Source organism: Paramisgurnus dabryanus, chromosome 2, assembly GCF_030506205.2.
Source record: "Paramisgurnus dabryanus chromosome 2, PD_genome_1.1, whole genome shotgun sequence".
NCBI classification, from domain to species: domain Eukaryota; kingdom Metazoa; phylum Chordata; class Actinopteri; order Cypriniformes; family Cobitidae; genus Paramisgurnus; species Paramisgurnus dabryanus.
The window spans coordinates 15,506,323-15,523,064 of record NC_133338.1 but is presented as its reverse complement, the minus strand read 5'-3'; the positions used below and the strand labels follow the sequence as shown (position 1 = coordinate 15,523,064).

General features: G+C 37.1%; 2 protein-coding genes across 3 annotated transcripts in view; one reads left to right on the top strand and one right to left on the bottom strand.

Annotated features, from left to right (window-relative positions):
• capn1 (calpain 1) overlaps positions 1-3,309 on the bottom strand; it is a 66,010-nt gene extending 62,701 nt beyond the window's left edge. For both annotated transcript variants that reach the window (XM_065294383.2, XM_073811939.1), the window contains exon 1: positions 3,134-3,309. The gene's annotated coding sequence lies outside the window, so the exon portion shown is untranslated. The remainder of the gene's footprint in view (positions 1-3,133) is intronic.
• A 973-nt stretch (positions 3,310-4,282) lies between these two features.
• On the top strand, positions 4,283-15,155 carry sf3b2 (splicing factor 3b, subunit 2). The gene is made up of 22 exons (XM_065255050.2): positions 4,283-4,411; positions 4,850-4,893; positions 4,980-5,039; positions 5,210-5,365; positions 7,360-7,422; positions 7,535-7,664; positions 8,440-8,543; positions 8,633-8,741; positions 9,167-9,258; positions 10,192-10,386; positions 10,543-10,665; positions 10,757-10,837; positions 10,947-11,174; positions 11,459-11,608; positions 11,766-11,855; positions 12,005-12,112; positions 12,268-12,375; positions 12,997-13,139; positions 13,283-13,384; positions 13,571-13,670; positions 14,326-14,526; positions 14,918-15,155. The coding sequence occupies exons 1-22, from the start codon at positions 4,306-4,308 to the stop codon at positions 14,987-14,989; spliced, it is 2,565 nt and encodes an 854-aa protein (XP_065111122.2). The 5' UTR covers positions 4,283-4,305; the 3' UTR covers positions 14,990-15,155.
• The last annotated feature ends 1,587 nt before the right edge of the window (positions 15,156-16,742 follow it).

Sequence of the window (16,742 nt, the reverse complement as noted above, 5' to 3'; positions counted from 1 at the left end):
CCCTTATGTTGAAATCACACATTGTGCAAGGTAGAACACAGTATTGTGTTAATTCTGAGGCTTTTTAATATTCCTATATTACACATTTTATATCTAAAATCATTAGTGCCGTGGTGTTTCAATGGTTTCGTGAGAATCACCCATATAAGAAAATAAAAAAGCATAATAATGCAAGGACATTCTTTCCAAGAACACAACTTAGATTTTTAAGAATATTCAGATGAATATATGAAATATTAATATGAAATTGGAATGTAAGAAAATAAAAATATTCTACATTTTTAAAGAGCACCAATGATCTAATTCACGATTTTACATTTCCTTTGTGTAAATGTGTATTAGTACATGTTAACAATATGTAAAAGCTACATACCCCAAAATTAATGATGATGCGAGTTATCGTCTCCAACTTAAATCTCTTTTCTTTGACTACAACAAACACATGGATTGTAGGCAACAGTTTACTTCCTGGGATTAGTGATGTAGCCAAGGCCGACATTATCATAATTTCTCCCACTTGGACTCAAAGACTGTAAGTTAACTCCTGTTTGCATTGCATTGTGACCGAATCTTTCAAACATGGTAAGCAGCGTCACATTTCCAGCTGACGACAGAGGTATTCAGATTCAGACCAGTCACAACGCAGAGATTAGCTGACCAATCAAAGCTGGGATTATCACATTTATAATACAGTCTTTCCAAAAAAACTGAGTTTTTTGTGATTGTTGCAGGCAAAAATCCTTGATCTTGCGGCACGTTTTCTATATAAAAATGCGACTCCACCACCGGAAAGTAAGACTTGACGTTAAACCTTTCGGAGAGAGTGGCTTAAAGATTTCGAGTATCTCCGCTATGAAAATGGCTCGATGTTACTGTGTTTACTATAAATCCTGTGAAACGGCGTTGGTGGCGGAATCAAAACATTTTAAGCGCCAGACCTTACTTAAACATGGCGAAAGTGCCAAAAACACAAGTGTCATGACAAATGTGTTCATTATTGATGGAGACACCGACCTGTCTGTCAAAGAGTGTTTGATAGTGTATGTGCGCATGCGCTGGTGAATGGACATCCGACAAACATCCTTGTGGTCCATGTTGATGTGGAATACGACAATGTTGATGGTATGTTTTTATAGTATTTTTTAAAACATTGCTTATTTAGTAGTAATAGCATCCTGGTAATGCAGTTATCAATACCAATATATATATATATATATATATGTGGTGGTGTTTTATTTTTAATAAAATAAATCTATTAACATATACATTGTAGTTGTGGTGCTTTTTAATTTTTGGATGGATGCTCCTAAATTTTTCCCGGTGCTCCTAACTCTTTAAAGTTGGGAGCACCAGTGCTACCAAATAAAAAAGTTAATTTTGAGCCCTGGGGAACTTGCAAAAACTGCGGGAACTTGCAAAAACTGCAAATGCAGTTTTTAACTTTCTGCTAAGATATGTGATTTTTGCTACGAAAATGTGGGGATTATAAAATCATGCTAGCCCTGCCTATTTTGCACACGGAAATCTGCAATAAGCAAATCAATTTCAAAACAATCCCGAAGTCATTTCGCATCACTGAATCCATTGAATTACATAAATACAGGAGCAGCATAGAGCGGACTCTTGTGGCTGTAGACGGTAATGGTTTCTCTTGGTTCATATGAAATAATTTTGACATATAAGTCGCACCTGACTATAAGTTCCAGGACCCGCCAAACTATGAAAAAAGTGCGACTTAAAGTCCGGAAAATATGGTAGCTCCCAATGCAATACTGACAGGAGTTGATATCGTCATTACTACCTTATCAATACGAGGCGAATCTAATCCAGAAAATGCAGATGACTAAACTGATTGATCAACTTTACCAGCGTGGCTTGAGCAGAATGTAACAGATTGGTAAGGTAAGGATTAATTAAACATAAAACAATGTCTGCATTTGTGATCATGGAAACGACAAACAACAAGCGCTACTCTGCACTGCCCAAAACTCGATATTGAATCATGGAATAAATAAAGAATTTACAACTGAAAACATAGGCTACTTACAGGCTGTGAGTCAGAAGTGGGCGGAATTATGGTAATGGCCGTCGTGTAGTAAACAGGAAGTAAAATGTTCATTACAATCCATGTGTTTGTTGTAGTCCAAGAGATTTAAGTTGGAAATGATAACTTTCAGTAGCCGTTACCTTGGGATATGTACCTTTGCATATCGTTAACATCATGTCCTAACGCACCAAAGGAAATGTAAAATCGTGAATTGGATCATTGGTGCTTTTTAACAAAACCTTTAATTGCAGCTATTGGTAATGACAAAAAAAAATCATCTGTCATAATTTCATTGTTGTGACATAACAATAAGCATTCATCAATTTATCAACATGTAAGAAAGTATCATTGTAGATTTTAGTCAAATTAGTTTAAATTTATGTGATCTGTAATATCTTGCAATGCGGATGTTATGAGTTAAGTATTAACCATCTGCCCTAATGCATGTAGTTCAGAGGATTGAAATTATGAGGTATGTGATGAAACAGCTCATGTATGTTATCATCACTTCCTGTATTTTGCCTATGGACCAGCCATTCACCCACAACACAACAGCTGAACACGTGTGTTATTTGAAAAGCTTTAAATAGCCAGATCCGGCATAAATGCTGCTTTAAACAATTCCGATGTTAGTAAAAGAGTGGTGCCATACATATGCACTATGAACGATCGAAGTTTATACCGCAAGTAACAATTTCCAACCAAGAAACTACAACCATCGAACACAATCAAACCATGTTATACAAACCATCAAACATGTTGTTTTTTTACCTAGTGTATAACATGCAGATTCTTCCGTTTAAACTTTCACAATATGAAGGCTACTTGTTTTAGGTTTAAGTGGCTTTTTTGTTGAGTTTTTTTTTTTTTCAGAATATGCTAAACAAGGAAATTGAGTAACGTTAAGAGTTTTCAAATCTAAGTTTTCATATCTAAAAGCTGCTAAGCTTTTATTGACAAACACATATTTTGAAATATAATATTTAAATGACACATGTCAGAAATTAAACATGACTTAAAGATGCAAAAGTTTTGGAAAGTCCAAAGTCTCACTACAATTTAATAAAGACATGCGTTTAGACCTACCTCGTTCCCTGTGTCCTTGTTCCTCAATTTTTAGTATGATCAATCAGATTAATATGCAGAAACTTTTGAGTTTGATACTTCAAACATCTGGACTTTGTTGTTTAACGCCGTCCCCTGATTTCCCTCCGACAGCTGCAAAAACGCCCAGCAGCTCTGGGGCGCGTCTGCGCACTGTGACTGTGTGATCAGATGCGACGCCTCTTTCAGAGTTCTGGCTAGAGGCGATACAGCTACGGACAAATGTTGGGTTTGGGGGTAGGGTTAGGATGAAAAACTGCGATTTTAGCTATATGGATACAACTACGGTCTAAATCCCGTGACATGTTAGGTTTAGGGTTAGGTTTGAGGGTAGGATTAGGATGAAAACAGCGCTCCTCCGGCGAGATTTCACGAGAGTTTGGGCGTAGCTGTATCCCTTCTAGCCACGACCGTGAGACAGCCCTCCAGGAACAGATGTAATGCAAGGCATAAATAAACATTTTATTAATATTAAAATATATTTGGAAACAGTACCCAAGTGGTAAAAATCTCAAAGGAACAGTTTATAGAATTATGCAGCTGTTTTAATAGGTACCTTTCTGTAAAATATCTTGTATGTTGTTACTTTTGTCTACCACTGATACTTGTACTATATACAAAATGTTTGTTTCTTCTTCTTCAAAAAAAATATATATATATATATCTTGTATGTTGTTACTTTTATCTACCACTGATACTTGTACTATATCTAAAATGTTTGAATTTGTTTCTTCTTCAAAAAATAAATAAATAAATAAATAAATAAAATAAAAACAGCAACAACATATTTTATTTACTTTCTATTTAATAAATTAGTTTATGTGCATCCAAAAGGTAATATCCGCTAGCAGTGTGGACGGTGTTGTAAAACTGCCATCTTGCGGCAGCTTGGTTGCGGTGAAGATTTGGTAGTGATTATTTAACAAACATGTGCATGAAAAAACAACCGAATAAACCACTTGCAGCATTGCTCAATTGTTATTGTTTAATTTCTAAAAAATGCACATTTTATTTAAACGTAAATTGATAATAAACATGATCGAAACTACAAAGAATGTCGACAGAGTAAAGTATTGAACTACAAATACCATAATGTCGTGTACGCACAATTCCCGTGATCCTTTGCGGCTGATCGCGTTTGTGCTGTTGGAAACATGGCGAGCGACGTACCGCCAGGCGCTGAATCTCAGCTGGATTTTAACACATGGACTCATGGCGAGCTCCAGGCCAAACTTGCAGAGTTTGGAGCTCCTAATATGGGTGAGAATTAACTATTCCAGTAAGACCACTGTGGCACAGTTTACTCAGTTTTCTCCTGTTAGCTAGCGTTAGCCGGTTAGCTTGTTATATCCTTTCCTGGTGTCCAGGCCTTGAGTGCATCAGTCTGCTTAAATGTTTATATTTCACATGCAAGTAGGCTATAAATTGTGTCTGTGAGTGTGAACTTGTAATTCTTGCAATGAATGCTGGTTGTGCTAATAATGAAAAGAGATTTATGTCCGAAAGCCTTATTATTTTGTAGAGTGTAAATAAAGTCGATCGTTTCCAATGAAAATCAACCGTGCATTGGAGTTTTTGATTATTCGTTTAAAACATACCCACTCTTATTTGCCTTCTCTTTTCCTCATGTTCATACAACACGTCTTTTAGGTTCAGTTAAGTATTGTTTTCCATCAAATTTTTTCTTTGTTCCTTCAGGCCCCAGAGAGGAGCTCATAGACAGACTGAAAGCATATGCTCAAGTAAGTTACACTCATTGTTTAATTGTAGGTCTGAGAATAATGCTTTCTTTCGGTAATGTAACTTTTTTTGTTTATTTCGTCTGCAGTCTGGAATGGTCTTGACTAGACCAAACATTCCCGGAGGGGAGGACAAGGGAATGACTACGGTACTGCCACATGTTGATCTTTCTATTGTTATTTTTAAATGTGACCAGAACTTTTATGAAACCTTAATTATAAACTGCTTCCTGTTACTGTTTCCTCCAATGTAGTTTGACCTAACCAATCAAATACGTAATTACAACATTAAAGTTATGCTGTGTTATGTGTGTGGCAGATGCCAGGTCTACCGCCAATGCCCCCGATGCCCTCCATGCCCCTCCCACCAGGCATGAACATGATGCAGGCCATGAACATGATGGGAGGCCCTCCACCTATTCACATGGGCATGGAGTCACCTGGCATGATGCAGCATGATGACAGACCTGCTCAGGTGAATAAAAGGATACTGCATGTAAATGCTCAGGCATGAAAATCCCTCACCTTTCGGCGAAATTCGCCGTTTTGAATCCAAAAAAGGTGACCCACGTGAATCATGTAGATTCGATGAGAAAACATTTTTTGGGGGGGAGGGGGGGGTATGCGCGCGTTGTTTGAAGACGCGCCCTTCGCCGTCATCCAAACATGTATCACAGACATTAGATTTGTTTGAGTTCATGCTGCGCTGCAAAAACCGACAGGCAGGCAGGTGACATCAAAGTATCACGAGAGTGAATCGAGAAGCCATTAGAAAGTCTGCTTTCGAACGGCTCTCGCGCTACTGTGATGTCATCCGCATTTCTGTGTTCTACGTCATACAAGCGTGCTGAAGCTGCGTAGAGCGACTGCCTTCGGCACGTAAAGTCAACACAAAACGCTGTAAAACTATCATTGTAGAATTCTAATGCGTCAATCAATTAAAACAACACATCTACACAGACTGACACTGCAAAGTGACCTAAAAGATTTTTGTTGGAATGGATTGGAACGAATTATGGACGTACTCCTCGCTTGTAAGACACATTGGTCTACTAGTCTAGACTACGGCTGTAAGTACTTAAATGTAAATATGGTGAAACTGCTAAATATTGCATGAAATGCTGTAATAAGAACATACTGTTACTAATACAGTTCATAAGAAAGTTTACCGTTTACAGTAACATTTAAGCGATTTTAGACTATTTGAGCGACAAAGATGCTAAAGTGAACTGTTTTCAGTGCGCATACGCGCACAAACTCAAAAATCACGCAAACGCATATTTTTTTGGGCTTGACAGGAGATATACGCACAAACTTTATTGTAATACCACAGTCTCTGCAAGTATTCTCATAAAAACAGTCGTTTATTATAAGTGAGAAGTTGATCATGTGTCAGTGTATAGAGCGTCTCCGTTGTTAAAGGGACAGTTCGTCTCATAAGAAATGAATATGTTTGAGTCATAATGTTAATCAAACTACAAAAGACAAAAGGAAAATCACTTTTATAGCTTTAAAAAGATTAATTATATTTAATTTATAGTATGAAAACAGTGTTATGTTAATTTGATACTGTTTTTCTACCTAATCAATACTGTTAGATCTTACTTTATTTGTAACTTTGTTCTTTTCTATTTTATATGCTTGTAATGTCTTGATTTGTTCTTATTTTATTTTCCCACATCACTTTTTTGCTTATCTGAAAATTATTCAACCCATGACTCAAAAACCATAATGTAATTCTTTTAACCAGTACTATATTGTAAAATTAAGTCATTTTAAATTAGATGTAGGCCTTCAGGTCCACCCTATTGCAAAACCAACTTAAAATTGTATGGCCTTGTGACTGATGGTCAGATTATGGCAAAATAAAATTATTGCAGATGTAAAATAGTAAGGGAATTCTACTTGTTACAGCTTTCCACATTTATCAACCCATTTAATTAAATATGGTTTCTGTTATTAGTCAAATGTTTACATTTTAAATCTAAATTGTCCGTCAGAATTAAATAATTGAAATAATGGTCATGTATGTTATGGTGGGAATTTTGTTTCTGCGCACGTGGAGGGATGTTGAGTTCCTTCCTTCTTTTTTGTCCTTGGCCATTCACATGCCTGAAGAATAAATAAGTTAAGTTACAGCATGTTCCCTAATGAGCCCATAATATTTATTCTGGGGGGGTCCTCCCACCTCACGGCCCCATCAGAGGCCACATCGCCCCTCGAGCGCCCTTCTCACCTTTTTCACCCCTGACCCGTTTTCATGCCTGAATGCTTACATATTTTTTTGTCCAGGTACAGTAGCCATATTTCAGCATTCAGATATGTCAGTTGGCTACACCTTGGCTACATTTATACACAATTATCTGCATGTAACAGACAGGGTATTATTTAGTTGTTAGATTGTAAAAAAGATGTTAGATCACATGACTGCAGTTGATGGATAATTTACACTGTTGATTTGGGTTCAAGGGTGATTCAAGAGTGATTGATGAGCAGATGAAGGAACAGGAGCTCCTAGAGCAACAGAAACGGGTGAGACAAAAATCTTCTTTTTCATACGTTTTATTAAAATATTTCATATTGTTTATATAATGGCTGTATGGTTGTGTCTAAATTAGATAAATAATATAATTTTATCTCCCAGGCCGCTGTTCTACTGGAACATGAAAGACAACAGGAACTTGCTAAAATACAGCAGGGGGGTCCACCTGGCATCAGAGGGCCTGAACTGGGACCTCGACCCAACCTCCTGCCCCCACTTCCCCCTCTCAGAGGTAAGCCTAAGGATGCTCTATAGGTGTGCAGCATTTAGGCTTAAAAGGTATAACATTTCTCAATCAGACTGTGTGTGTATTTGCATTTAACCTAAAAAAAAATGCGGTGCATCAAATTGATTTGTGACTACTTAAAGTCCTAAAAATTATTGCAGCCTCTAAAAACAAATAATTTTGAATTAGATGTAGACATGTGTATGGTGTATAACAATGCAGTGTTATTATTGTGGAGACTTCAGACTACTTAAAGTAATATATTCCCGGTGTTTTTGATATAAGAGGTCTTTGTATCATTTATGCAACCGGTAAATTTCATAGCTGAAATTTTCCATGTCAATAAACAAGCATTCGTGGTATCAAGCCAGACATCTATTTGGCCACCAAAATTTCAATTTGTTACTTCCATTTTATCAGCATTTATTTTGATGGGGGAGGTGTGGCACTTTGTTAAAAGTTTTGCCATTCATGGGAACATAAAAATAAGTAATTAGCTGTCAACAGCTGTCCTGGCTTTAAATTGACAGTGTTTTGGTCTAACTCTTTAAGGGTATGTTGCCCCCTATGTAGTGCACTTAGTGCCACCAACTATTGCCGCAGATTATAAACACTATACCAACTCATGCTATACCAACCACGTTTACGTTCGATCATGTATAGTGTGAGTGGAGCTCTTTTCTAAACACAAGTATAAACGCTGTGTTAAAACAAAAACACACTGTAACACAATGTAAACATTGTCTGAGAGTGCATTAATGCATTTATTTTCTTCCTGTAGTTGGTTCACAGGGTGGCCTGCCCCCACCAGGTGTGTCTGCAGCAAGTCAGTCTTCAAATCAGAGGCAGAAAGTCCCACCCCCTCCAGGAGAGGATGCCAGAGAGGTGCGAAACCCTGACTTGAACATCATCATTTTACAGAGATTTTTCAATAAATTGCAAATGTCTGATGTGGTTTTTTTTTATTTGTCCAGGTGTGGCAGGGTGATGATCTTGGCATCGGACCAAAGATCCCACAGGCTCTAGAGAAGATTCTGCAACTGAAAGAAATAAGACAGGAGCAGCTCACCACTGCCCCTACAGGTCATAATGAGGAACTAATTGTGTTAGTTTAAAATTTTGGTGTTGAACTTGTTGGAATGATTACATTATGGAGATGAGTGTGGTTGATTTAATATTACAATTGTGTAGCTCCATACTAAACAAATTTCAAGTTGAAGTTTTTAAAAGTGCAAACTGCACTGTTGGATTTTTTCTTTACCAACGACCACGCATACTTTGAAAGTGTAGGTCGTGCATGCACGTATGGAGTTCAGGAGTATGTAGGTCAGGAGAGGTTATGCAGTTTTCACAATCCGCATGCGTCAAATATCTGGGTATGCGTATGTAAATGAACAATGATTCGCAAGGTTGTTGTGTTTAACAAAAAACCTAGCAATACTTAAGGCTTTAGGTGTGAATTTTAATAGAAGTTCATGTTAAGTAGTTTTTTCCTTTTCTCTTCTCAGAGGAGGAAGATGACGACGAAATGGACTTGAAGAACTCCTCTTCCCGTGCATACTCTGATGAGGATGATGAAAATGCTCTTTCTAAAAAAGAGGTATGGATCATCACCTGATTAGTGATTGCAATTACATTTATGCCATTTTCACAGGTCATGTAAGAGATTTGTTGTAATGTTAAGGTCACATTAAAGCCTCTTCATGGGAAACATATGTGCCTCAAGGACTGCATAAATTTGCGTTGAATGAGGGTTGCGTTGTTTAAAATAGTCTTATTATTTATGATTTAAAAAAGAAATAATAAAAGAGGTTAAGCAAGGTACCTTCCTGTTTGTAATCCTTAAAAGGGCCCCTTTTCTGCTAAAATCAACCTTTAGTTTGGACATAAATGTGTGATGGAAGTGTGTGAACCCAACCACCTTACAATGGAAAAAATCTCCCCTTTCCTTTTTTTAGACATGCCGTTTTAAGTCTCTTATCAATGTGACATCACACTCATGAAGCCCGCCCACTTTCATTGACTTACAGTCCTGCATTACCATAGTTTCTGCCTTCAGCGAGTTGTTCGCAGTCTGCCATATCTCAAGAGTGCAATATTATCATCTTAGACCTGATTTCTGCAAACATGGTCTATTTTAACTAGAGATGGGCACAGTTAGTTACACAGTTTATAGACATTTTATACAGTTTCAAACTTTAAAACTAGACCAACTTTTTATTAAGGTTTAAACTTTACTCTTATTTAGGGTGTTTTATGGTTTTATGCAATCATATATCATTTTAAGCAATTAATTTATTTTAGTAGTTGTTTAGCTTTTTATCAGATTAATCGTTTATTAAAAATGTATCCTCCGATTAAGAGATGATCAAAATAATAGTTAGTTGCAGCCCTAGACCACTCATCACTCAAAGTATGCCATTTTCATTAATCAACCAAAATCAAGATTATTTGACATAATTACAATATTGTTGGGTTCTGCTAATTGCATGTTTTTAATTTCACATTTACGGAGTCGTCTCATTTCCTGCAGAGGAACCGCAAGCGCAGGAACAGAAAGAAGAAGAACAAGAAGAAGCAGCGAGAGCAGTCAAAGCAGGAGGAAGACAAGAAGACAGAAGAGAACCACGAGAAGGAGCCGGAGGTGGAGATTGAGTACGTCACGGAGAACCTCGAGATCTATGACCCAAACTTTATCTTCTTCAAAAGGATCTTTGATGCATTTAAGGTCAGAAGAATATACAAAAAAATAGAAGTAAATATGTAAGACGATTTAAAGATGAATGATTTTTCGACATTGCAATTGTTGTTTTTTGACGGATGTGCCTGCATTTGATGGGATACTGGTTTGAATGGCTTTCACTGATGTCACTCTTAATCTCAGCTGACGGACGACGTGAAAAAGGAGAAAGAAAAGGAGCCGGAGAAGCCTGAAAAGCCTGAAATAATTTCTTTTAAAAAGAAGGGATTTGAGCTGGAGAAGAAAGATAGTGATGACAGTGATGAGGTGAGCTCAAGCCCATGTGAAAGTCAGAGAAGCTCGAATTTTTACAATGTAAAGTTATTTATATCTAACCTCTTCACTTTCTGTTTAACAGGAAATCAAGAGGGACATTCCTAAGATGTCCAAGAAGAAACTCAGGAGAATGAACAGACTCACAGTGGCAGAGCTCAAACAGGTGATTTCCACTAACAAATGTTTTATAGATTACAATGAAAACATAATACAAGTAATAGTCATGTAAACTTTTTTTATTCATTTAATGTTGATTTCTCCTTTCCCATCAGTTGGTGGCCCGTCCTGATGTAGTGGAGATGCATGATGTGACTGCGCAGGAACCCAAACTGCTGGTCCACCTAAAGGCCACCAGAAACACGGTGCCTGTGCCACGTCACTGGTGCTTCAAGAGGAAGTATCTCCAAGGCAAGAGAGGCATAGAGAAACCACCATTTCAACTGCCCGAGTTTATCAAGAGAACTGGAATCCAAGAGATGAGAGAGGCCCTGCAGGAGAAGGTACTAGAACATTTGTGGGCAAACAGAATATTTTATATATTACATATAACAATCTCTATATATCAACAATAAACCCTCATGCTTGTCTTTGTCTAGATAGTCTTCAAACTGCTGCTTTATCACACTACATATTGTGTCAAATATAGTTATCGATCAATATGAAAGAAATTGATGATGTTTCTGACCTACTCCTCAGTCCTAGGAGGACTGTTATTTAAATGTTAGACTTTGGGTTGAGATTGTTCCCACTGCTGTGAGTTTACTGATGTTTTCCTCTTCTGTAGGAAGATGCAAAAACCATGAAGACCAAAATGAGAGAGAAAGTTCGTCCAAAGATGGGGAAGATCGACATCGACTACCAGAAGCTACATGACGCCTTCTTTAAATGGCAGATCAAACCGAAGCTTACGATACACGGTGACTTGTATTACGAGGTAAACTTCAGCCCTGATCGTGACATAGGACTCAGTCACAACAAGTGGCGTATTTAACATTGTTGGGGTCTGTGATGGCAACTCCACATTTTTTTGTGTTTAACCTTACTATGGTTGTGTAATTTCATTTGAACAGAAATCATGTTTTGCTTTTCAGGGTAAAGAGTTTGAAACGCGACTGAAAGAGAAGAAACCTGGCGATCTTTCAGATGAGCTGAGAATAGCTCTTGGGATGCCCACAGGACCCGTAAGTGCTTTAACCGAATCGGTTTGTCATTGCAGAGCAAATTTTGCAGTGTGACCTTTTCTTTTCTACCATAAAGTTGAGAACTATGTAACGTTCATCGGCTTCATTTTGACAATTTTATTCAAGTACTGTTTCTTCTCATGTCCCAGAACTCTCATAAAGTTCCTCCACCATGGCTGATTGCCATGCAGAGATATGGACCCCCACCCTCGTACCCCAACCTGAAGATCCCTGGCCTTAACGCCCCCATCCCTGAGGTCAGACACTTAAACAAATCCACTAACCACTGTTTGAAAAGAATGCTTAAAATAAAACATTGAATGTGTTTTGGTGAGGCAGATGTTTTTAAATGACGACAGACTATGGGCAATGTGGAGTGATGTTTGCATACTGAGGTTTATGTCTCTTTAAGGGGTGTTCGTTTGGGTATCACGCTGGTGGCTGGGGCAAGCCTCCTGTTGACGAGACTGGAAAACCTCTGTATGGAGATGTGTTCGGAACAAACGCAGTGGACTTTCAGGTGAGGACACATGCCGGCACAAGCTTAGGTTAACAGCCTTTAAATGTGCTAGAGGATTGCTAGATGAATGTGTTTTGTGCTGTTGATATTTTGTGTATTGATCATAGAGCAGCATCCATTATCGTTCATTTTACATTTATGCATTTGGTAGATGATTTTATCCAAAGTGACACAGATTGCATTTATTGCAATCTTACACATTTTTATCAGTATCTGTGTTTCCTGGAAAGCACAACCTTTGCGCTGCTCATGCGGTGCCCTAACAACTTAGCTTGAAGTTTGAGGTAGGGATGCATAATAAATAAAAGTTTTTGTTTACATCATATATGTGTGTGTGAACTCTGTGATTTTAAGAAATAATATAATTTCTATATTAAGTATTTATTTATAATAGAAATATACAAATGTATAAACGCATGTAAACATTTCATAAATAAATACATGCATGTGTGTGCATTTATCTATACAAAGATATTATACACAGTTCACACACCTATATGAAAAAACATAAACTTTTATTCTGCTATAGATTAATCGTTATGCATCCCTTGTTTGAGTATATTATAATACCCTGTCACCCACTAATAATTTGGTCATGTCTTTTATCCTATCTGTTGACAGGCCAAAGCAGATGAGGAAGAAGTGGATCGTACACCATGGGGAGAGTTAGAACCATCTGACGAAGAATCTTCTGAGGAGGAAGAGGAGGAGGAGAGTGATGAGGAGAAACCAGATGAAACTGGTTTCTTCACACCTGCAGACAGGTACTGATTCATCTCAACTCAGTTTTTGCATTTCGTACTGTCTCTCTCTGTAGTGCTGGTTCTCCTCAGTGTATTTTTAATTGTACGTTTAAAATCAAGAAGCTTACACTCCTTGTTTTTTTTTTTTTTGTTTGTTCTGGCAGTGGGTTGATTACTCCTGGTGGGTTCTCCTCTGTTCCTGCCGGCATGGAAACTCCAGAGCTCATTGAGCTCAGGAAGAAGAAGATCGAAGAGGCCATAGATGGGTGAGTGTGCACACACATGTGCCTGTATAAAGAATGTGTACAGATGAAACTGTTCTTTAAAAAAAACCTGTTTATTAAAAGTAGGTTTGAGTTACTCCAGCACTGTTATACCTGTAATGTGTGAGGTGTAAGACATGAAAGAATCAGCTACATTTTGCTTAATATATATGTTGCTTGTCTTGTCAGAAATGAGACACCTCAGCTGTACACGGTGCTGCCAGAGAGGAGAACTGGACCAGTGGGAGCTGCTATGATGGGCTCCACACATATCTACGACATGTCTGCGGTACGCCTGTGTGTGTGTTTATGTGTGAGGGAGATGTAGGATTATTATCGTTAAAATATCCCCAAATCCAAAGCTGTTGAATGAACGTCTAATTCTTTAAAAAGAACACAGCTTGGGACACAGCTTGTCATTCAGCATGCGTACAGAGCAAAGATCTCTCTCAGATCTCTCTTAAAGCTACAGTAACCTAATTTATTTGTCAATTATATTAAATAGAAAATCACTCTCTGGTCTTGACTGAATAACCGTTTTACTTTTATAAGAATGCGTGTATATATAATTCATACAGTGAAGACTGTGAAGTGTTTTATTTTCATTACTTTAAACAGACTAAGCCTTTTTAAAGGCAAACTGAATTGCTATTTGTCAAATAATTATTTGTTGGGCTTATTTTTCTGATTCTCTATTTATGTATACTGTTTTAATACTGCAAATAATATAACAAAGGCAACATCTGTGGTATTACTTTATCTAAAAAATAAAAGGTTCACAGTAACTCATCAAAGAGCTTGCATAACAGCATGAAGAATCCGTATCGGCCATTGGTATCAGCCAATCATGACGACAAGAAACCAGTATTTGGTATCGGCTGCAAAAAACTTTTCGGAGCAACCCTATCTTACAGTAATGTTTGATTAACGCTTGTCTCATCCAGGCGGCAGCAGCGGCACGTAAGGTGGCACCAGGGATGGGTGGAGACCTCCAGGGTGTAGAGGTGGCTCTGGCCCCTGAGGAGCTGGAGTTGGACCCCATGGCCATGACACAGAAATACGAGGAACGTGTCAGAGAGCAGCAGGCCCAAGTGGAGAAAGAAGATTTCAGCGACATGGTAGCCGAACATGCAGCTAAACAAAAGGTTAGTCGGTTCTTATGCCTTGTGATTGAAGGATCTCAAATATTTCAGCAAAACATAAATGATTATAATTGAAGTAGTCTGTTGTTTTTTTAAATGGGTACTACTGTAGTGAACATCTTTCTGTTTAAACAAGATTTTTGTTGTAAAAAAGTTGTTTGTGCCTATAACAATAAAATGGGATAATATCTAAAATTATTAGTTTTGCATATGAAAATATGGCCTGATTAGACATCATCTCAGTAACTTCAATGAGATTCAACCATTCAAATACAATAGTAAGAAATTAAAACTAAAAAGTTTAAAAGGCAAATAGAGTTTTGTTGTGTTTAAAGGTTTTTAAATGACTACAACATTTTTTAAAGCCTAAAATATTTCTATTTTTTCTTCACAGCAAAAGAAACGCAAGGCGCAGCCACAGGACACACGTTCTGGAGCAAAGAAATATAAAGAGTTCAAGTTTTAGCCCTACAGAGAGCTGTGAAGACCATCCATATTCATCCTTCATTTTTGTCATTTTTTTAACCGATTAAATGCTGTAGATTCACCCTCTTGTTTGTATGTGTAAACTTACAGCGAGCAACTTGTTCATTTATGGTCAATGTTTTTGTAAATAAAATATCAGTCAGTGACGGTTTTCTTGTACAATTTGTCCACTTATTAGGTTGAAGACAAATTATTCAATTATTCAAATCATTGAAGGCATACAATTCTTCCTGCAAATCACCATTCAAAGCCACATTTCCAAAATGCATGAACACATCAGACCAGAAGCAAGATGACCAGAGACAATGTTATTGGATTACATCCGGAAGCTTTCCACAGATGATACAATAATTTATAAAAATACATCTAGATCAGAATATGAAGAGACCTTCAACCAGCATATTAACATATAATGTTTAGTAGAGAATCACCTATTCCACCTATAATTTTTCTGCAGAAGATATGCATGACTGCAGTAAAATGTTTTGTCCAGCAGGTGGTAGAGGGACAGGGTAACCTGATGTGTGGTGGTTTCCAGACCAAACGTTTGCACTGCCACTTGTTACCAGTCACAAACCCACAGACTTACCTAAAATATATTTAGGGACAGAATATCAAAGTGATTTGAACTGGCCTTTTAATTTACATTAAAGCAACTTTGAAGTGTATCACAAGCCTCTTGGAACACCAGAAAATTTTAACCACAAGTTTTACGCAAGAAAGTACTGAAAATGTAAAACTATGCACTTAGGTCATCTGGATATTCCATACATACACTGTAAAAAAAATAGGCATGAAATTAACACAACTTGGTTATGCAAGTCAATTTAACCTACTATTTTTAAGTTTTGACTTGTGATAAGTTGAGATATCTTAATTTTTTTTACTTTAAAATTTATGTTGATTTTATATTTTTTACAGCATACATTCTGTGCGCTGTATATGCATTCACATATTCTGTATTATTAATATAAAGTGAAATATTTCATACCTTTTTTGATAATTATGGCCTAAAGTTCTTGAAAGTCAAATATCCAGTTTCTCAACATATTTCCTCAAAGGGTCAATCAAAAAGGATTTAAATGTTCAAGTTCTGAAAAGTATGTACATTTATGCACTCTCTATTGGTTGAGGCTCCTTAAAGGAGCATTTCACCCGTAGATACATTAATCTTTATTGAAAGTGTGTTGTATTTGTAGTTAAAATGTAACATACATTTAGAAATTGGTGCCTATTTGAGTGAAAAAAATGGGTGTTTGTAGTCTCACCCCCTCAACAAAGATATTGGACTTCCTTCTTTCAATGATGCAAAATTATGATTTTTACATCATTGAAAGAAGGAAGTGCAACACTGAAATCTGTATTTCTCTTATCTCAGAGGCAACTGAGAAAATGATGCACGACCATTCAAAAACATGACTGGGGTTCTAACTATACAAAGCTTAATGCAAATGTGTGAAGTGTCCCTTTAAGCATTGTTTACTTCAGTGCAGTGTGGCATAAAGGTGATCATACTGTGGCACAGCTGAGGCCTTTAGCTTGTCTGTGTTGTTGGTTCAGGTGTTTCCCATCTTCCTTTTGACAATATACTCCAATATCCTCTATGGAGGTCAGGTCAAAAGTGAAATTGGCTAAACAGACCTAGTATTACTTCCTAGTTATTTAGTATATTTGATTTATATTATTTTTGTGGTCACAAAGGGCTCACAATAATTAAATAATAACCAGAAAAA

What these genes read in the sequence shown, in the direction of transcription:
- sf3b2 (XM_065255050.2), top strand. Translation starts at nt 4,306, where the DNA reads ATGGCGAGCGACGTACCGCCAGGCGCTGAATCTCAGCTGGATTTTAAC. An exon ending in AGGACAAGGGAATGACTACG is followed by an intron (nt 5,040 to 5,209) that starts GTACTGCCACAT and finishes TGTGTGTGGCAG; the next exon opens with ATGCCAGGTCTACCGCCAAT. An exon ending in TCCTAGAGCAACAGAAACGG is followed by an intron (nt 7,423 to 7,534) that starts GTGAGACAAAAA and finishes TTTATCTCCCAG; the next exon opens with GCCGCTGTTCTACTGGAACA.